Raw genomic sequence first — 22200 nt, 5'->3', positions numbered from 1 at the left:
ACTTTAGAGTTGGTTGTGACTAAATCTGTAGAGTTTTTATATTCTTGTGTTTTGAAACATTGGAAGTGCAATGTTTTGCTCAATAATTTTTACTGTTACTGTTGTACTAGTTTGGTTATTAAACCAGTGCAGTGAGAAAGGACTGCAGTAAGAAATCATCTTTTCTTTAAGTAGGCATAAGGAAAGCTTCTATTTTGACTGGACCTCTGCTCCCTAGGAGCAGTACACATGAATCCCCATGCCAAGTTGTGAGCCTCTGAATTTTGTATAGTTCCTAGGTTAATTCAGATTATGGCCTTTCTGAGGACTTGGGGACTGCAACTGTTGGTCTGGACCCTCATCAGGGGACTTTGCTATCTTGTAGACCTGAAGCTTTGTGGTGCAGCTTGTTTAAGCTCTCCAAGGCCTGCTTTGCAAATCCAGCCCGTAACTGCCCTGGTAAGTACCACGGGCCAGAAGTTGTGGGACATTCCCTCCTCCTGCAAAGTAACATCAGCTCAGCTGATCCAGTGACAGCACCAGGGAGGAATTTTCTGCTACAAGTATTGAGTGTAGACAAAGGCTGCCTAATTTTCTTTGTGCAACCCACATCCTGTGGGACTCATGCACATCCCTGTACTTTCTACACTGTACAAGGGAGCGTGCGTCCCGAGGACAACGTGTTGTGTCTTGCTCACTCTGCTGATGAGACTGTGAGAGACATGCCAGAAGTGAATTAAATAGGTCTTCACTTAATTACATGTAATTTTGTTAATTGTCTATCTGCTGCTGTCCCTCGCTGGCATTACGAAAGGGTGCAAGTCACCTCTGTAGCTAAGGTTCCCTGCCCCAGCTTTTCCTGAGCTCCATCCCTCGCAGCTCTGGGTACCCTGGCAGGGCATGGCTCGCACTGTTCCCGTTGAGGGTGGCAGTAGCTCCCGTCCGCCTTTTCTGTTCACTCCTTGCGCCCTTGAGCGTGCAGTACCGAGGCAGGGCCGGGAGCCCCGGCCAGGTACTGCAGAGAGAGCGGTGCACTTCGGAAGCTCTGGTAGCCGCTGGCACCTCTGGCGTGCCCCGGCACTGCTCTGGGGGTCAGGGTCGCCCCTCAGCCCCTTCCCCTCGCTGTGGGTCCCGGCGGAAGGCCAGCACTGCCCGGGTCCCACCGCAAAGTCTGGGCTTCGTGCCCGGCGCTGCACGGACCGGCGCAGCGCCCCGCCGCCCGCGCTTGCTGCAGCCTGGCTGTGGAGTAGAGGTGCCCCCTCCTCCTCTCCTCCTCCGGCTGCCGGGGGAAGGTCTCCGAGCGCATTCATTCCGTACGGGCATGCGATTAACCCCTTACTGCCCGTCCTGCAGCCCCTGTGCCCAGCGGCCCCGCCTCCCCCTGCCGCCTGATGCGATCGGCTCCGCCACCCTCCTGCTGTAGAACAGATTGATTTCCACGGGTGGGGACGGCTCCAGCACGGGGCCGGTGTCACCCAGACGCGCTGCCCGCTGCCAGCAGCCTTCGCGCCCGTCTCCTCCGCTCTCCGCGCTCCGGCTTGCTGCCTTTTTTTTTTTTTTTTTTTTTTTCCCCTCCCAGGAGTAGCAGCGAAATGTCCCGTCCTGCCTATTTGGAAATGGGAACAAATTGCTCCCCCGCCTTACCTCGCCCATCGCATCCCATATATAGTCATATCTGCGGTCAAATGGCAGGCGGCAGCGAATGGGAAAGGCTGTGCCTCCCAAAAAAACCCGGGGGGCAGTGAGAGAGGGAAAGGGGTAGGGACGAAAGGAGGAGGGAGGGAGGGAAGAAAAAAAGCCCTTTCCAAAAAAGTATTGGATGTCTTGAGGAATGCAGTCAGCCCCCTGGGAAAGTACATATCTGTGAGGCGCTCCCTGCTCGCCGCTTGCATTCGGCCGGCGCCCCGTCCCGCACGGATCAACCCCGCCGCCCGGCAGCTCCGCTCCGCTCCCCCGGGGGCCTGCGTCCGGACTCGGGGCTGTCCCGCAACTTTTCAAGTTTTTCTCTCGGAAGAAGTTCGCGCGGGGACGCGCCCTAACCCACCGCCACCATGGATGCCATCAAGAAGAAGATGCAGATGCTGAAGCTGGACAAGGAGAACGCCTTGGACAGAGCCGAGCAAGCCGAAGCGGACAAGAAGGCAGCGGAGGAGAGAAGCAAGCAGGTCTGCACCGAGGGCCCGGGCGCAGCGAGCGCCGGGGCGCAAATCTTTCCAGGCTATTCTCTTTTTTTTACCTCCTTCCCTCTTCTTCCCCCCTCACCGTACTTTGTTATATTCCACCCCCGCGCCCCTGCAGAACTGGTTGAACTTTCCCTAAGGCAGAGCTTCAGCCTGGCAGCCGCCGGTTCCCGGGGGCGCGGCAGGAGGTCCTTCCCCCTTCCCCACCATTCCAGCTGGGGAGCAGAGCCCTGGGACGGCGGCGTGGCCTCTGTGCCTTTGTCACAGGGGGACGGCTTAGAGAGGCTGCCCAGAACGCCTGGTTAGCACTGGGCAGACGTGCGGCGCTTTGGCAAAGGACAGCTAAAGCTGTGTTCGCCCACTCCAGCATCACTCAGCAGATGTGTCCGACTCGAACTGCCCTCCCGCCCTTCTCCGGACACATGCCCCACTTTTTTGTCCTTCTCCAAGCCCCCTCCTTTACAGTGGGGCTTCTTGATTCAGGGAGGGGGATGCATTGATTGCACTTTTCTGGGAGATCCTGAAGGACGAGGGAGAAAGGAAGAGCGATTTTATAAATTCGTTTCAGTTTTCTAAGCCAAGGGAGAAACATATTTGTGCGTTATATTTCCTCTTGTGCACCTAGTTAGAGGATGACATTGTGCAATTGGAAAAGCAATTGCGTGGGACGGAGGATACAAGGGACCAAGTGCTGGAAGAGCTACACAAGTCTGAGGACAGCCTCCTCTCCGCAGAGGAGAATGCTGCCAAGGTATCGTGCCCTTGCTGCGAGCAAAGAGGATCTAACTGTCTCTCCTTCTTTCTCTCTCTGTCTGTCTGTCCTTTTCTGTCTCTTCTGCACTCACACCTCTCCGTTTGCACGATCACGCTGCCTGCTGCACCTTTTCCTGCCTGCCCTCCCCTCTCCACCACTTTCCACCCACATCACAGCTGGAGGACGAGCTGGTGGCTCTACAAAAGAAGCTGAAGGCCACTGAGGATGAGCTGGACAAATACTCCGAGTCCCTTAAAGATGCACAGGAAAAGTTGGAACTGGCTGACAAAAAGGCCACAGATGTAAGTTACCCCCATCCCTTTCACCACAAGCCCGATAGAGAAACCACACACTCCCTCTGCTCAGGACAGCCTGGACTCCTACTCAGCAGCACTGCAAAGCTTTGCTGAAGGCAGGGTCCAGGCACCTCCTGGACAGGGAGGTGGGAAACACAGCACTGCCTCCCTGCATGAGGTTTGCACACTCTCAGAGGCGTCTGATTGGGTTTCTGCTCACTTGACGTGTGCTTTTTATGTGTACTTGCCACTCCAGATGTGAAAGTAAAGAAATGGTGATTTATCTATTCAGGTGATGGGTAAAAAAACTCAGGGTAGAACAATACTGTCTTGATAGTGAAACAGAAGCAGAGAGTTAGTAGTGAGTAGGTGCTGGAGAGGGAGATCCAGAAGAGCAAGGGCTGCTAGTTCTGTTTTCAAGAGAGCTGTTCCTAGGTATGCATGTGTTAGAACTGCTGGTAGATACTGGTTTGGCTCACTGGTCCTTGAGATAAAAGGTTCTCTCCTGCTTCCCCTCCCCTTGGAATCAGTGGAACTGCTTCACTTGTCAAAGAAAAGTTCAGTCTTGTGTGACGGAAGATTGTCCGGAAGATGATACTGCTAGTTTTGCAGTTCAGAGGACAGGGATCTTGGGAGCAAGCTGGGAGATATATATAGCTCAGCACTTTATATGGTAATAAGGCAAGAGCTTGTGCCTCTCCCAGGCCCTCATCCCACCCACCTGTCTGTTCCTGACATGCATTTAATGGATCGCATGCATGGAACCATAAGAGTCTGTAGTTAAGGTCTTGGTCTCTGTTGCTGCTGTTGGACAATTCAATTCTCCTTGAGTAAATCTCAGGTCTGAATTACAGGATTAGATGGAACTACAGTATTTCCAAAGCAATGATCCTCCTTTTCCTATAGCTCAGCTTTAAAAGTCAACCTCAAAGCCAAAATGAAAAGGAGTTACCACAATGAAGAAAGGAAAGTATTTCAGGGGGAGGAAGGATACTTTCAGAAACGAAAATGTTACAAACAACAACGTTGCATAGAAGACAACATGCTTTTATCTTATTTTACTTCTAAAAGGAATAAAGAAAGAAAAGGTTTAGCTTCAGTATGGCAACTAGGTTACATAGCTTTGAAAGAGAACCCAAGGACTTAACAAACAGAAGTGTTCAAAGGAACAGGGGAGAGGGATCCATGTGTAATGTAGATCAGATGTCTGCTCTGTGCAGGCTGCCATAGGAGAGGCAGCTTCCTAGCAGGACATTTATTTAGCTTGTTCAAAGGACCCGCATATAGATCCAAGGGAGATATTCCTTATATGGAAAAGTATGCAGACTATTTGGAAATAGCTTGCCTTGGATGAAGGCAGGAGAAATGCTACTAGATTCCCTTTCTGAAACTAAGGATCTTCCTAACTGATCCCCATGTCACCTTCCCCTGCTGGAAAACAGTGTTTGGAAGCTAGTTGAGGGCAATTTTATTTGCAGTCTTCCCTGAGGTGGAGGGTGGGAGAGTGTCTGGCTTGTTTTCATCGAGGTAAATGTCTTATTTATTTGTATGCATGGAATATGTCTGACAGTTTAGGGATGTATTTTTTTTTTTTTTTTTGGCAATGAAGAGTACATTTGGGGCATTGCAGTTGACCCAGTATTTACCTTATTAGTTTGGATAGTTCCAAGCCTTAGGAAAAGGGCAGAGGCAGGGAGGGAGTGTCGGCTCTCTGGGATGGACTCGCCTTTCGCTGGGACGAGAAAATCTTACCTGTCCGGTATGACTCATCTCCCAAAAGCCTGGCACATCCCCGGAGCCACCCCACCCGAGAGGGGGCAGCTGCAGCCCCTCTCCCCTCCCCGTGTCTCAGGAGCCAGGCCGGGTGCAGCAGCATCTGGCGGGCTCCTCGATGTGACTTTATTACATCGCTCATGTGGGGGCGGTTTGCGGGGTAAAGGTGGTTCTTGACCCCGGGTCCGGTCCGGTCCGGTCCGGTCCGTGGGACCTCGCGTGCTGTGCCGCCAGGCGGCGCTGCTGCCCCGGCACATCCACCGGGCACGGCCGCGGGGCACGGCACGGCCCAGCACCGGCCACGACCGGCCCATCCCGGGCCTGACTGGCCCATTCCCGGTGAGGAGTGGTCCATCCCCGACCACAACCGTGGTCGGACCGGGCAAGGGCCGGCCCATTCACTGCCAAGACAGGCCCATCCCGGTTTAGGACCGGCCCATCCCCAGGACGGCTGGACCATCCTCCGTCCCCGCCCCGCTCCCAGCCCGGTGCCGCAGCCCCGCCCCGGAGCGCTGCGGCGCGGGGGGACTTCCGGGGCTGCGGCGGGCGGAGGGAGGCGGCGCGGGCTGGGCGAGGTGCGGGCATGGCGGCGATGAGCTCGCTCGAGGCCGTGCGCAGGAAGATTCGCAGCCTGCAGGAGCAGGCGGACGCCGCTGAGGAGCGGGCGGGACGGCTGCAGCGGGAGGTGGACCAGGAGCGGGCGTTGCGGGAGGAGGTAGGGCCGCCCCTCAGCCCGGCTTGGGCCCGGGGGTTGGGGGCGCGGGTCCCGGGGCGCGGCTGCCCCGCCTGCCTCACCGGCCGGCGGAGTGCGAGGCCGCTTCCTTCGCCGCCGTGTCCCACAGGATGGGTGTTACCTGCCGGGCTGGCCGCGGGGTCGGCCCGCAGTGCTGCGTTCCGCGGCTCGGTAACCCGAGCGCTGCGTGGGCCGGGCCCAGGTGCAGGGAGACAGCACTAGGTGTGCTGGGCAACAGCAAACCCCGAGCTGGAATGAGGTCGGTCTTAGACGAGATGTTTGAGATTACTTGTTTTGTATTAGGCTATGAGCAAGGTTTTATGGGGTGTTTCTCCCCACAAGTCCTAGTTCTTTTATCCCTTGCAGACGAGTTGATGTGTGTGGGAAGTCAGCATGGCGACTGTTGGGAAATAGGCGAGAGTGCACCTGAGATGGCCCACAGAACCTGACAACACCTGACAGTGCCAGCGCACAGCCCCAGTCGCTAAACAGCTGTAGTGTGTGCTGCTCATCAAAGCTGCTCGCCAAGAGGGGAAAGGAGCAGCAGGCTTGGTTTTAGGCGGAGGCAGGATCAGGTGTGAGCAGCATAGGCTTACGTAGCAGAGAGATGTAATTATGGGTGGCAATCACAATAAAAAAACCCTGATAGGGCTGTTCTTTGTCTTATCACTGACCTTTGGGAGTTCCAGCAGCTGTAGCTTAATGTTTCCTGCTGTAAAATGTACAGTGTTCTTTGAGGCAGTTTCAGTGACTTCAGTAGTTGCATAAAAACAAAGCAAAAGAACAAAGCTTTTGTGTAGTTTATTGCAATAGAAAAATTGTGATTATTTTATCTCCTTATAAAATGGGCCTTTCTGCACATTCTGGGCAGTAAGTTCAAAGGAAGAGCCTCCTGATTACTTGCAGGTGATCTTCCTTATGGAGCAAAATATGGCCACTTGCACTTGTGTAACTATTGCATTCTTGCAGATCACTTGGCATATCTGTTTCGGTGAATGAGGAGCCATAAGTCATTTCATAAAGGTTTCTGTTTTTAAAAAACCTTGTTTGCTAAGCTTTGTGGAGTAAAGCACAGAAAAATTCCTACTTTCAGTAACATGTATTATTTTGACCAGCATATTAAGGAATTTTCATTGAAAAGGGGTGTTTTGCTGTTAACTTTTGTGGCAGAAGGAATAGCGCTGGAGGAGCGATTACAGCCTTCTGGTGGAGCCTTCCCTTAAGAGTTCAGCTACATTGCATTAAGCTTTAGGACCCTAAAGGTTAATGTTTGTCTCTTCCCTGGAGTTGGCTTATGTGGATGATGTGGAATTCTGCAGAGTACGTTTACATGGTATTTAAGTTTTTGTCTGGAGGGGTCAGTGCTGGGGTGAATAAAGGCTGAAAAAACTGAACTCCCAGGCACATGTAGACGTGTGCTTTTTCTACAGTGCTGGTTACAGATGAGGGGTTTTATTGTTGCAGCTGTATTTCTGCATGCTTGAGGAGGGAGGCTTTGAGAGCACTGCAGCAAGCGAGCTGAGGTGTGAATCTGCTCCTTCCCTCAGTGCAATGCCTTACATGTATGGCATGTGACCAGCTGGGGTTGTTAGGTGAGGGGTCCTTTCTTCCTGTGCAAGGTACAAATATGCAAGCAACAAAAAAGCTACAGCTGTGGCCAAAACATAGCACAGCCTCCAGCTTTTGATTGTTATACCAGATTGTTAAAAGTTTCAAGGCTGTGATTAGCAGCCATTCCCTTAAAAAAGAATCTTCTGTTTTTTGAGTACATACATCTCAAGGGGCTGTTGGTAATCACTTTTTCAAAATGCATTTTTCTACCTCCTCCTGGAAAACAGAATCTCCCTTATAATAATGATAATTAACACCCAGTGGTAACTTATCCATGTCATCACTCATTGTAAAAATATGTGGTGTGTAAGTGCCACGGCAGAAATGAGGGTTATGTTTGCATGGTAGCAGTGGGAGTGCCCCAATGTCACTGGGGTTTTTTCCTTCCTTGCCATATAAGGAGAGAAGTCCTGTTCTGCAGAAGAATAACTGGGGCCATGTAAGGCTGATTGGTAAATCCTTAGTGACTTACTGGAGCAGGAAGTGAAAACTTGAACTTTAGTCACCCTGGTGTTTTGAAGCACATTTTATGCTCTTATCATGATGAGGAGTCTTGACATGATAATAATTAACTTGAACATTACAAATTTCCCTAGGGTAGCCTTTATGAAAGGTCATTTTCTTTTTTCAATGTGAAAGTTCAAATTCTTACTGTTTTAAAGCCAGAAGTTCAGAACCAGAGATTTTGAATACTACTGCATTATAAGATAGCTAAATGTTTTATATTTGGATTAATGTGGGTCTCTAAGGATGAAGTCTGTTCTCCTTCTGATTCTGTGTGTTCACTGCCAATGCATATTGATGTTCAAAGATATAATTGCTTCCCTGTTCATGTGTTACTTTCAGTCATTCTAGCTGGACATTGTTACTTTTATGTCAAAGGTTGTTTTATTAGTCTGGTCTGTGAGTTATTCTTTCTTGTGTTATGAACAGCAAAACCTTTGCTATGGACAACTGTATCCAGCTACATCTGGTTAGAGAAGAAAAACTACCAAACTGATACTTTTGGTATCTACTTTTGCCAGAGGGTTGGTTTTCCCCTTGTTTAGACATCATGGGAGATTCAGATGTGAACATCCTCACATACATCAAATATATATAATGTGTCTTTTCAGTACTAATTAAGTGTTATTCTCTGAAATAATTAACTTTTTAGAATAGTTACCCTTTTATATATACTTTATGCTTAATATAGTTTTGACAGAAAGTAGGTTTAATGAGGAGGTTACCACAAAAAAGGCTGGTTTAGAACTTACTCTGACTTAGGCCAAGTGTAGGTTTGGAGCTGTAATATATAACAGCTTGTAGTGATAAGAGGCAGATGAGTTGCAAGTGTTGTACAGAAAGTTAAGTGAACAGGTAGTTCAAGAAAGGCAAATTGAGGGGTAGATTGAGGATGGAATTATGGGAGGAAGAAAAAAAGACGTTTTAAGGGATTGCTGCCTGTACTAGGGTCGTTGCTGGTGCCTTTTTTGTCAACTCTTGCACAGCTTGCCTGTAACCAAAACCTCTGGGTATTCGGGCACTTATTAAATGTTCTCAAACTCTCTCTGTGGCAGCTGTCCTGTTGCAAATGCTGATCCAGGTGTGTTTTTACATGTTTACACTGAACCCTTCTTACGGAACTCAAGGAAATGTGGGGACAATTCTTGCAAAATATGGTGAAAGGTCATAAATAAAGGAATTGGGGTAACAGAAGAATTGAGTAATTAGCTTGTGTTCATTTGATTTAAAAAAGGGAAGGTCTGTAATTAATGTCTGCAAATACAATAACAGAAAATATTTGGGTAATGGTGCATAATTCTTCCTGTGCAGTTCTTTCTAGTACAAATTGTACAGTCCTTGATGTGCTCCATTGAAAGCAAGCATTAATCACTTTTTTCCTCTGTTAAGCAATAACTTCACAATTCAATCATGCACATCTCTGTGTATGGACTTCTTAGTGGATGAAGTCAGAAATTAAAAGTGCTGTTAAATAGCACTAGCAGGTAACGTGGTAACCTTTTACAAGGGAAGATGTGTGCCTTACTATGAATTAATTTCTATTTCTTCCTGTGCTTAGGCTGAGAGTGAAGTAGCTTCTCTGAACAGACGCATCCAGCTGGTTGAGGAAGAGTTGGATCGGGCTCAGGAGCGCTTGGCCACTGCCCTGCAGAAGCTGGAGGAGGCTGAGAAGGCTGCAGATGAGAGTGAAAGGTGGGTGGAGCCACACCTGAATGGATTGTTACCCTTATGACAAAGATCATAATTGCCAGGGTGTGGGTTAGGGAAATAAATGAAACCACTCCTAGGTCTCTTAATATGTGTAATCTGCTCTTCCTTTGTGTACATGGACTTCAGTTACAGCTTGTCTGTAGCAATGTCCAAAATATCTGGGCTTGGATTCTTTTTCAGTTGTGATTTAAGTGTGGTAGGTTTTTTGATGTATCATGCCACATCCTGGGAAAACTGCTTGGCCCAACCCAGCCTTCTCTTATTGGATGACAACTCCTTGTGATAATCTTGTGCTCTTGGGTGATACTCGCTTTCATTGTGGGTGGAAAATCTCACCTGGAGAGTAGTGAAGTGCTGGAAGAGGCTTTGGTTCTCCTGTTGGCAAGATTGGTATGTGAAGGTGAGCAAAGGAAAGAGACTGGTAATTCCTTCAGATTTCCAGAAGCCTGTAGTGTAAGTTAGGAGCTCAAGCTTCGTGACTTTGGAAGATCTTCTCTGTTCTTCCAATGGTATTTTATACCTGTGATAGAACTTTTATTGTGAAAGAAACCCACATGTTCTGCATGTTTATTTCTACCTTAGTAGGAATGGAGCCTGTTGAAAAGAAATTTGCCAGAGACTCACAGTGTGTTTTGAAACATTTAAGGTAATTTTGTATCAGACATATGCAACACAGAGTGGTTTTTGTTATGAAGAATTTAAATTTTGCTTTTAGAGAGCACAGGGAGCTTCTAGGGCTCTGACATGGCAAAACCCAGGGGAGTCTGGCCCATAGACATAATTCTTGTCAGTCTTTCAAGGGTTCTAACATGCTGTTGATGAGTGTAAAAGCACAGATGCTTTCAGTCTTTAGAAGGAACACCCTTTGTTAACCTTTCTATAAGAGGAGTTTTTCCTGCAATCTAAAATTAAAAAGTATTCTACGACTGAATTACAATAAGAGCTAAACAAATCACACTTTTTCTTCCTTCCTAAGACATGTTTTGTTCCTTGAACTTCTGAAATGTAAGTGCACAGGACTAAATCTATGGTGTGAGGACTCGTCTGTCTGATGTGTTTCACTCACCTGAATACCACTGTCTGAAAGTCACATACCACAGGTAGTAGAGCTGGAGATAAACTGGCAAGCCCTGAGCCTTGCATTTCCTGTTTTTCACGTTTTTCAGAGGAATGAAGGTCATTGAAAATAGAGCCCAGAAGGATGAAGAGAAGATGGAAATCCAGGAGATCCAGCTTAAAGAGGCTAAGCACATTGCTGAAGAGGCTGACCGCAAGTATGAAGAGGTCAGTTCTTGAGTGCAGGTCATCTCTTTCTGAAGCCCATTAGGCTGTGCCTGTAATTTTTGGTTTTCTCTTTTGCCTTTTAAGTTCAAAAGATCACAAACACCCCTCTTCACAGCTGTGGAAGGAAAATCAGGCACTCAGATAACTCAAGGGACAAGGTGACAGGAGATCTGAGTTTAGATCTTGAATGCTTGAGAGTATTCCCTAAGCTCTTAGGGAGAGAAATATTTTCAGTTGCCTTTGGGTGAATGAAAGGGAGATCTTGAAAAATGTCAGATAACTAAGTCTCAAATGAATAATGAAGATATCAAAACTCGTGTGTTGAGCAAGAAATGAAGAGGCCCAGCCCCCTGCTTTGTAGGTTCTAGCAACAGGTGATGTGTAGTGCAGCAACATAATACCCCTGGTTGTCCGCCTGTCCTTGTAGGTGGCTCGTAAGCTGGTGATCATTGAGAGTGACCTGGAGCGCGCTGAGGAGCGCGCTGAGCTATCAGAAAGGTAAGTGTGGAACTGCCCTGGGATGTTTGTGAGGTGCTACAAGAGAACTATAACTGCATGAAATGTTGGCAGCACACTGTGTGTTCAGCTCCCAGCTATGTTTTGCTCATTTACTGTAATTGTTGAGATAAATGGTCAGTGCCAAAGTAAATGTGTTCCTATGTGTGTGCGCGTGTTTTGTCACTGCATGCTGTACCTGCACACTGATTTTGTGAATGGCTTTTGTGCATTTCATGTGTTCACTAACAGCCAAGTCCGACAGCTGGAAGAACAGTTAAGAATAATGGATCAAACCTTGAAAGCATTAATGGCTGCAGAGGATAAGGTACTGATACTAATAAACAGTTTTTAGGTTTAACTGCAACCCAAGTGTTTCAGCTTCCGTAGCCAGTTAGCTCACTCAGTAGTAACAAATAAGTCCTTGCTATGCTCTTTACTCTCTCTTTGCATCTCGCTTTGGTGGTTTTCTTTGGTCTCCTTTTTTGTTTATTGATTTTTATCTTTAAAACTGATCTCCTGTGCAGCCAAAAGAAGCTGAACTGTCTCACGTGTAAAAGCTCTGTAAATGTTTCTGTGTAAGCCAAGAGCTGTAGATAAATTTCTGTCTGGTTATTGTCTTAATGTGCACTTGAACTGGTATTTGGCATCACAAAGAGTTGCTTTCAGTCTGTGATGGATCAGCTGCTTTTGAGGCCGTTCTTTTGCCCTGTAATTGTTTTCATTTTTCTCTATCTTTCCCCCCTATTTTCTTCTGTTTCTTTTGCTTGACTGAATCTTCCATCCTCCCCTTTCCTGCCTTACCTCCGAAATAACAGCAAATGTGCTGAGCTTGAAGAGGAGTTGAAAACTGTGACCAACAACCTGAAGTCGCTGGAGGCTCAGGCTGAGAAGGTAGGCTAGAGACTTATGTGAGAATGTGTCCCTTACATTGTCATCTGGCCAATGGGCTTTTCTTTGTATGCCAATCACTTGCCAGCATTTCTTCATGGCTGTTGTCAATAGATGTTGGATTTACTACTCAATTCATATTTGGCTCCTACTGGAACATAGCATATCTTTTAGTTCCAAATAGGTCAGTATTATTTGGCCACATGTTCTGTTGAGTATTCTGACAGGATTAAGTGTTAATTATAGAATGTCCCTCAAAATGGCATTGTGTGCTAACATTAAATTTCTCCAAAAGACATTCCTCTTTAAAACTGTAGTACTAATTTCTTCTCAAATTTCCCACCATATTGCTCTGGAATGTAACTCGAGGGAAGTTTGACTCCTGTAACAAATCATACTACCACAGCCTTCCAAGTGGAATTAATTTTGTTTTACCTATAACAATTTCTTGTGTACAGATAATCTATTACAAGAGTTTTGAATGTGGGGTTTTTTGGGTTTATTTAGAATACTCATCTAATACCAATGATCCTCTTTCTAATTACAGTACTCACAGAAAGAAGACAAGTATGAAGAGGAGATTAAAGTTCTGACTGACAAACTGAAGGAGGTAAAATGAGAGCTGTTCTTTGCAACATATCTTCCAATGCACCTTTGATTCTTTTAGTATAAACACTACTTTGATGCTGTCAGGATGAACATACCATTTTGGAAACAGTTTACTGTTAAATATCTCCCCTAGAAATTAGTTTATATTAGCCTTATTATTAACCTCCTCTCTCTGTGCTTTTTTCCTCACTTGAATTATTCCTTTTCTACTCCTAAGTACTGTGTGTGTTTCCTAAAGTAGTCTGTATTTGTCCTGACTTCAGGCTGAGACCCGTGCTGAGTTTGCTGAGAGGTCAGTAACCAAGCTGGAGAAGAGCATTGATGACCTAGAAGGTATGTGGGGCTGTTTTTCTGCTTACTCTGGAAATACATATCTCTTATTCCTCTCTTGTGTGAGGGTTTTCGTTGCGTTTTTTTTTAATACCCAATTCTACTGGGTTGACTTGTCCTGCTTACATAAATGGGTCTGCCTAAAGAGTAGACAAAATATTTTTTGAATGAAATGTGTTGATATCTTAAATGCTTCAGGTGAACAGTGTTCTGCTCTTGCCTGTTGCTTTTTTCTCTTATGTTCTCAAGACTCCTTCCCTTTTTTTGCTTTATACTCTCCTACTTGGAAGTATATAAATGTTACAGGGTAAATGATCAGATGACAAGTGTTATTATCATCTTAGTAAAGAACTGATGAAGAGTTCCATTATGTTTGCAATAGTTAGGAATGTAGCAAGCTAACCTAATTTATTACTGTGATAAGTGTGGGTCAGGGCAGGCTTTTTGTGACATAGACCAGTTGTTGGGTTTTGGTAAAGCTAATTCGTTGTATACATAATCAGAAGGACAGCTTATTCAACTTCAGAGGGTTTGTTTGTAAAGTTTTGATAAATCTGCCAGAACTGCAGCAGCGTAGTAGAATGTGCTTTCTGCCTCTGGAGAAAACAATTCAGTAGGACTTTGTAATTTGAAGTTATATGGAGTTTGCTATTTAGATGCATTACACTAAGTGTAGGATTTGAAGAAGCTAAATTGCATGGCGTGGCAGGCTGGATTCTGCATGAAGGTGATGAAATGCCTAAGTAGCTGCTGAAAATTTATGATCCCTGACTCAGGAAGGAAGCAGAGAAGAAAGATAAGTGTTTAGAAGGAGGAAAAATTGCTGTAAGAAGATGAGTTTGGCATCACACAAGCCAGAGTGGTTTAAAAACAAAAAAGTGGTAGAAAATGGTAACACCCTCTTTGAGCCCCATTTTTGGATCTTTCATCCCTAATTCCTATATCCCCCATTAATTAAAACAAAAAAGCATTAAAACAAAAATCCAGGGCAGTGAAACATGGATTTTTGCTTCTTTTCTACTCTCTTTTCTTGGTTTTCTGTACATCACAGGTTGCCCTGTTGGCAGTGCAATTAATGAACTTGTTGCATAAAACTGTTCACTATTTTCTTGCATAGAACCGTTTGCCATTTTCTTTCTTTTATTCTTCTCTAATTTTGTTTCATTTTGTCTGTCACAACACTTCTTTCTGTGCACTCTTCCTATTTCCTGTGGTTTCTGGATGGTATCCCCTTGCCACCACCTTCACCTTCCATCCCATGATCCTGCTGCATTTCCTTGCACACCTCTGCCTTTCCTGGGGGAACATCAGATGAGCTCTATGCTCAGAAACTGAAGTACAAAGCCATCAGTGAGGAGCTGGACCACGCTCTCAATGATATGACTTCCATGTAAATGTCTTGCCAGCTTGTGCCCGCTCCTGCTTCCCTGCCCTCACTGATTGCGCGGTACCGGCCTTGTGAAATGATGCTCCCTGTGTAGTGGGAGATGCTTTCCTTTAGAGAGAATAGGTGTACAAAATACCATGAACAATTGCTTTACCCTGGCAAAGTGTGGGTGAGTGTTGTGCCAAGCCTGGTAAATACTCATGGTGATTTTGTAAGCTTGTGGTTACTTTTTGATTCTGTGTGTGCAGTCCTTGTGTCTTGTGGTTGCCCTTTGTTTGTAACTCTGTGTTTATCCTTTCGGTTCACCTCTGTTCAAACATTATCTACCAGGTCCATCATATTTGTTTTACCAAAGAAAATTGCTGTGGTACATGTTGCATTCACAGTGTATTCCTTTGCCTGCTGTTGCAGTTTTTGCTCTGGCAAAGTTCCTGCAAAAATGTCAGAGAAATTTAGATTTAGCTGTATTCTCTATTAGTGACAGTAGAAAGTGTTTATCTAAATTTTCATAACTGCTCTGAAAATTGCAGCTGTTATCACTGAATTACATGTGTGGAAATGGATTTAAAATACCTTGTCATTTAAACCCATAAAGGCAACAACTGAATTGTAGGTTTCTTCTATATATTTTCTAGATAGCAGTAGCAATTTTATTTGCATACACTAAAAATGTGATAATACCAACTTTAGTCATAAGGAGAAAAAATAAAGAGTGGCAGGAAACTAGGAGAGTCAACAGCTGTAAGGTGTGACTCTGCAGTGTTTGCCACAAAGTGACTCTGAACAGAGGTCAGCTGTGCTACCTCCACCTTCCCATGCATGAGCCCTGCAGCTGACAGGGGAGAGGGGAAGAGCTGTGGCTCTCAAGTGCTTAGGAGGTGCAATGTTTAGTCCCACCATACCCTTTTGGAAACCCAGGCATGCTTTCTACAAGACATAAGGTTTGCTTATGTCTTAGAGCTTGAAATGTATTTTGTTTGCACTCGTATTTTAAATTGGTTCTTCTTCATGTTTTTTTTTTGTCTCCACGTCTGTTCATTACTTTCCTCCTTCTCTCTACCAACATTTTAGTAGAGGTCTCATGTTGCCTGCTTTGTATGCTTTGATTTTTTGTTTTCAAATTCCTTCCTGACATATGGTTTTGCTTAGTGGCTTATCAAGCAAATGGAGTTCATTTTCCCTCCTCTCTATACAGAGATTACAATATTTCTTCAATTTGGAATATTTCTAAGTGGAAAACAGACTTAAAATTGTAGTCTACTGGTATATGAGGACATGACTCTATCATTCTAGTCCCAGCATGGTGTGCTGTTTCTCTAGCATAGTCATCTCAGCATGCTGGGCTCTGCTGTGCCATTGCTGCTTTTTTGAAAGTCTTTACTGCACCTTTTTTCATTTTCTACCTTATTTCACTTTTTCTTTTCATGCAGATAATTTTCTTTGCTTCAGTTCTCCAAAGACATCTCCATCGGGTTGGATAAAACATCTTTCCAAGCTTTGGATGTTTCATGGGCTCATTGTCCTGTCTTCTAGCTTAGCTGACTCTTCCTCTATCACCTGTCTCAGAACATGCTCTGTTTGTGCTCTGCTGTACAGAAACTACATTTCTCAATGTAAAATAAATATCCCAGCTGTATTCCTTTTGCTATTCCTTTGCCTTTTATTTATTTAAGCAACTATTTAAGTTATTAATAAAATTTGCGCTTTTATGCCATTAGGGATTTCATTTTTTGGTGTTTTCATTTTTTAGCTGAAAACACTTTTGCGTGAATGTTGACAATGCCAAGTCAGCAAGCACAGTGTGTGAAAACTGACCAGTTATTATCTTAGTTTTTCTCAAACTCCACTGCAGATAAAATGACAAATAGATGTAATAGGAACTCTTCTAGTTGTTATTGTTAGGACAAAATTTGCAAGGACAATACTTCCTTGGGGTCACTTGGTCGTGGGAGCATGGCTGAGGGAGCAGTTACATCCTTGATGTAACCAGATTTTTCACTTTAAAGCCTGAAATCTTTTCCTAGCTTTATGCTGAAGACTTCTTATCTTTATTTAAATGTTTGTTCCTTAACTATTTGAGACAGATTTAAAGCAGCAGCATCAAAAACTTTAAATTCTTTTTTTCAGCCAAAAATAATCCTTGAAATGTCTTGCAAAAAAAGCTTTCTCTCTTTCACACTTCAGTTTTTAGAGAAGATGATTCTTGCTAACATTTTGGGGTTTTTACAATATATTTTTCTTGAGTGGCATGATAATATTAGAAGTTCATTGGGCAGGTTTCATTAGATTTCCACTTGTGCTTAGTTCAGATTTGTGAGTTTGAATTGCAAACTCATGAGAAATATTTCAAAGCTGAAGTAGGAAAATTACAGTGATTATGCTATTAATGAAATTACTGTGCTGCAAAGTGGAACAAACATCATGGATTTCAGGTTTCAGCTGATTTGTCACTGCCTGATTAAGGATGAAGCATTAAATACTGACATCTTGTGCTCTTTTTGTACTTTTATTTGCAACTAGAGAGTTTATTGCCTTATTTTAACTTTATTTACATCACAGTGAAAGAAGTTGTTTTCCAGTTCACATGAAAGCGAAAACCAGATTGATTTCTGGTGATGCTGTAACTCTATATATTGCTAAAGCTCCTAAGTCACCAAAGCTAAATGAATTCATTATACTATAGCTGAACTGTATTTTTTAACTTTTAGAAAAGTGTAACTGTCTCTTTCTTGTTCAGCTTCAAGATTATTCAACAGTGCAATCAAACTAGATTTTCTCCCCTCCTCCAAGTTTGTTTTCCCAATAAGGCTTGTGAATGGATGCATGCCCTTCCTGTCTTGCCATCCTTGGATAACTTGGGCATATCCCAGTTTTCTACCTATGACACATCCTAATGTTGCTGGCTGGGGGGAGAAGCCCAAATACAGGGTATTAATCAGCAATCACAGATAGTTCAAGTAATGAAGTTCAGTAATTTACTGCTCCTCAACTGACATACAGTAAGTGGCTGTGTGTGAAGGGTAACCAGATAGAATGGGATATATAAAAATTAACCAAATATAACAGGATGAGCATTTGTAAAATGACTGAGGCTAATAACTTCACAAATGCAGGAGTTAGGGGGAATGTGGTCAACTGCAACTTGTCATCTGAGCCAGAGTAAAATATGCTACAGCAACTTTAGCTGCTTAATCTGTTGTGTTTTAGTTTACTGTTTTAGCAGTTTTTTGTCCACTCAATTCCTTGCAATACAGGTGTTCTTAAGAAAAGTAAACAAAAAAGCAAAATCTGTTGTAGGAACCTGTCAATTTTTAACATAGTGATTTTAAACATCAGTATTAAAAGTTTGCCTTTTGTGTCAGTCATACATGATCAGCTCTGCACTGAGGGCTGACAGATTGCTGGACAGAGTACTGGAAAAGAGCAGTGCAATGCAGAACCCCAGGCAGCTGCATGCAGAGTTCCTGGCTGGTCCTGCTGCTCTGATCTTCACTCCAGGGAGCTCTTGTGGTTCCCTGCTCTGGTGTGGTTCAGCACTCTTGTCACCCTCAGTTGTGGTATTGTACCTGCCATGTCTGGCTGGTTTTGTGCCTGAGGCTTCTTCCCAGGAGTGCAGGGCTGACTCTGGGCTCTGCTGAGCTTTGTTGGCTCTGCAGAGAGCCAGTACTCCCTGCTCGGCTGCTGGGGCTCCTGCAGAGCCAGCCTCTGCCTCTGGAGCGGATGGACACACAGCCCATGGGGAATCAAGGGCTCACTGTACACTTGGGTAGTGCTTTCCCTGCTTTACTGGGGAATTTAGTTGTTTTGGAAGTTGAGAAATAATGTAAATCTCTGCCTCAGTCAGAGAGGAGATTTCTGTGATGATAGTAGGAGTAAGTTCACAATTCATTTTTGAATAACAACTATATACACTTTGCTAGACAAAGTGAAATTTTAGTTACTCTAAGGCTTTGATGTTTTTTTCCACATATATGTTACATTATCATGGTGAGAGGGACAAGATCCATTTGTTACTGGAGGATCTGCAGGATCAGAGCTGTGAAATGTGCCCTGGCTTTACTGAGCTGGCTGTGGGAATTTGGCTAGGGAGGAAGCTGGGAGGAGTTGCTCACCATACAAGCATGTCCTGGAGACCGGCTCACTGCACAGCTTTGCCTTTGCTGTGTCCAGTGCCTGCAGGGGAAGAGGATTCCTGTGGAAGCTGTTAGGCAGCTTGTGGAAAAGAGTCAGAAACAGTCATTTCCTGTAGGGGAATAATCTGGGATCAAGAGGTCAGGAGTGCAGTGAGACTATTGAGAAGAGCATGGACAATTTGAGAACACGAGATAGTCAAAAGCCATTGTGGAACATTTTTTTTCACTCTGCAGAGCAACTCTCACTAAATGTGCTGTCACAACATGGCTGTGGCTGTTCTGTTTCAACATGAATTGTCCTTTCTGTTTGCTGTTTTTGAGCAAAGTGTTCTTCCTTTTCATTTTCACCAAATGTGAGTCTGTTTACTTACGAAGTAAAACTCAGCAACTTAAAGGTATTAAAATATGTGGATTCCAGTAACACCAGTAATATTTACCTATCAAAAATAACATTTTTGATAGGTAAACAATTCCAGTAATATTTACCTATCAAAAATACCATTTCAGCCCATCAGACCTGGTAGGAAAGGAGTATGGGCTGAGTCAGACCTGGTGGTTGTTGCCTACTAGCATCTCTCCTGCTGTTACTTGTGCTGGCTGTGGTGCAATTGCTTTCTCTCAACTGGTAGATGAGGTTCCACTACACCTTAAATAGTTTGCAAAGAAAAATGGCACTCATGAAACAAATTCACACACTGCACAGAACGGTAAAGTAAGACTTAGTACTTCTAGGAGTATAGCTGCAGTTCTTCCCTTTCTATTCCAGTTTGTGTCTCACAGCTGTTCCCCACAACAGGATTCTTAGCCAGTTCTTGATATGGTACAATAGCTGTTCCTTGGAGTAGCTATTACTAGAGTTCTAGAAACAGAGGTAAAATGTTTCTCTCTATGTTACTGAACTGTCTGTCATGTGACCAGTTTCTTTAGTAACTCTTATTTAACTGTTTTCTCTGTCTAATCTGTCTTCATTCTGCCTCTTTTTTCCCTTCTAACCTGCTTGCTGCCTGTACAGACCAACTCTACCAGCAACTTGAGCAAAACAGTCGCCTAACTAATGAACTAAAGCTGGCATTGAATGAGGATTAAACTTTAGTGTGACTATTGTTAACTTATTTGAAAACACCTTCTTCCAAATTTCCTTAAAGAATGAATCAGTAATTGTAGAAATAAGCAAGAAACTTAGAAATTTTTTTTCTGTTGATTCTGTGGTAAATTAATGAAAGAAATTCTCTTGGGAAAATATGGAAATGCTTCTTCTGGATGAGGCTTTTCATTATGTGTCTGCACACCTATTTGAGAGGAGCACTGAGCTCGTCTGCTGTGCAGTAGCTTCTTTCTACTTAAGTAAAGAGCTACAGCATTTCACCAACAGTATTCAAAAAGCCTGTGTTGCAGAAAGGCACTCAGTTTATCCAACATGAATTGGCCCTAAGATTTTTACCACAGTGAGAGAAAAATATTTGCTAGAATCCATATTTCTGTATTTCAAAACCAATTTAAAGGATACTACAGCTGTTTTGTCTGGAGACTTTGATGTCAAAATTTTGCCTTACTATGAATTTGGCTTGCATTTGACTTTAAAAAAAAAAAAAAAAAAAAGAATGGGAGCTCCATCTGACAATACCCAGTCAGTTTAAAGGTATGCTTGCATAGTATGAAGTTACTACTACTGAATCCTGGTGGGATGCACCACCAGAGCATTATGCTCATTTATTGTATTAACCATGTGTGTTAAGTAATTGTCCTATAAAAGTGTGCATGCAACATAAGGCTACTAACTTTGAGTTTATTTATTTTCTAGAAGAAATAAATTTCTTAAAGGTCACTCTGAAAACTATAATAGTTTTAAATTTTTTGTTCTTTGTGTTTTTGAAATCTATGAAATTATTAGTCGTGTATCTGCAAAGAACTTATTTTCTTTATTGCCTACTTTAAAAAAAAAGAAAAGTCCACTTATTATCTCACATACTCATAAGCAAAGAGCTTCCAGAGCACTGTGTCTCTGTTGGCACTACATTTTCTTAACAAGTGCAACTGTGAACAGTTCTAAACTTGCATTACTTGCTGTTTGTTTTATTAATTTGAAATTTTCTCTAGTTGTGTTATCTGGAAACATTGATATTTATGAGCATGCACATTGCTTAACTTTCTAAACCCTCTGAGAGAAATGATGATTGCATGCCTTCATGTTCAGTGCCTCCAAAGAACTGCTATTCATGTTTTAATTTTCTAATCCCACAACAGAGAAAGTGGCGCATGCCAAAGAAGAAAACCTTAATATGCATCAGATGCTGGATCAAACTTTACTGGAGTTAAACAACATGTGAAAACCTTCTTAGCGGCAACCACACTATTTGTTTGATTATTTTTACACCTGCTTGCCGTGAAGCCCCATAAACATGTCTTTATTTTAGTTTCACCACAGTCACGAGAACATCTGCTAAATTATCAAGCAGGGGTCAGGGAAACACCAAAATGGGCAAGCCGTACGAGGGTTAAACGACATTACATTATGGTTTAAACGTGCCATTTCCCAACAAAAATGTTACCTACACTTTGTAGAGAGTTCAGCAATTTGGTATGCTTAGTCTTTGAAGAATCCTGGCTGTGGCAGAAAGTGTCCCACCTCAAGTGCCAACTACAGTTTTTACACGAGAAGAATGATTCATGTTCAGGAGAGATCAGGTGGAAATGGTGCTATTTTGAACAAAAGGTTCTACTTGAAGTCTTTTGTTTAACATCAGACAAGTCAGGAGTTGTCCAGCACAGTAATTTATTTTTATCAGAACTTGACTGGTCTGTGAGAATTTGGACTTTCTGTGCCTTCTAATTCAGTAAAATGAAGATATATAAGCAGTGGAGACAAGTGGAGGCTTCTGAAGGTTTTAAATTGTATTCTTGCAACTCAATACAGAAGTGTAGGTCAGCATTTCACCTTGAGTTTTCATTCAATTGTATTTTTCATGTTGAAATGAAAGATTCAATAAATTCAGGACAAAACATTAATTTGGAAGAGATTGTGTTAAAATGTATTTTATTTGTGGGGATTTGGGGTAGGGGAGGAATTTTTAAACTGATATTTGCCTCACTTTTTTCACACTTTCTTTGAGCAGTCTTAAAAGTATACCTGTATGTAAACATTGTATAATGATATGAAATAAAATGCACATTTTAGGACATTTTTTAAATTTTGTTCTCCTGTGGTTTGTTTTCCATCACATCAGTTTCCTGTGCATCCTTGTGTGAGCTCTGCATGGGTGCAGTGTCTCTCATGGTGTGAAACACTGTTAACACACTGGCTCTGAGTCTTTTCTGTGTTGTTAGACCCAGCTATGGAAATGTGTTGGTTTGGACAGATGTGGATCTGCAGCTGCTCAGAGGGGCCCTTTGAGGGCCATATTGCAGGAGCCTGTCCCTGTCACTTGACTGCATGCCCAGGTCTGTGCAGGATGCAATTATCCCATAGCAGATGGTAGAGCTTTCCAGAATTACTCCTCATTGACCAAAATGTTTTTGGTAAGACCATTGCAG

The 22200-nt window shown here is 43.7% G+C and overlaps 1 protein-coding gene across 7 annotated transcripts; it reads left to right on the top strand.

Annotated features, from left to right (window-relative positions):
- Positions 1 to 1816: 1816 nt before the first annotated feature.
- Positions 1817 to 21857, top strand: TPM1 (tropomyosin 1). Of its 7 annotated transcripts, none has more exons than XR_005953695.1 (10): positions 1817 to 2144; positions 3090 to 3215; positions 9389 to 9522; positions 10707 to 10824; positions 11252 to 11322; positions 12138 to 12213; positions 12758 to 12820; positions 13083 to 13152; positions 14461 to 14705; positions 15967 to 16172. XR_005953695.1 is itself a non-coding variant. In XM_041418338.1 (10 exons), the coding sequence occupies exons 1-10, from the start codon at positions 2031 to 2033 to the stop codon at positions 15968 to 15970; spliced, it is 855 nt and encodes a 284-aa protein (XP_041274272.1). In that variant the 5' UTR covers positions 1817 to 2030; the 3' UTR covers positions 15971 to 16172. The 7 variants fall into 7 exon arrangements, 5 of the variants coding, with proteins under 5 accessions (XP_041274272.1, XP_041274273.1, XP_041274275.1 ...); XM_041418338.1 differs by having other exon boundaries at positions 14461 to 14539; XM_041418339.1 differs by lacking the exons at positions 14461 to 14705; positions 15967 to 16172 and adding an exon at positions 20914 to 21857.
- Positions 21858 to 22200: the final 343 nt, after the last annotated feature.

The sequence above is a fragment of the Onychostruthus taczanowskii genome, unplaced genomic scaffold (genome assembly GCF_017590055.1).
Source record: "Onychostruthus taczanowskii isolate IOZ18803 unplaced genomic scaffold, ASM1759005v1 scaffold6, whole genome shotgun sequence".
NCBI lineage: Eukaryota > Metazoa > Chordata > Aves > Passeriformes > Passeridae > Onychostruthus > Onychostruthus taczanowskii.
This window is presented reverse-complemented; position numbering and strand designations above follow the sequence as displayed.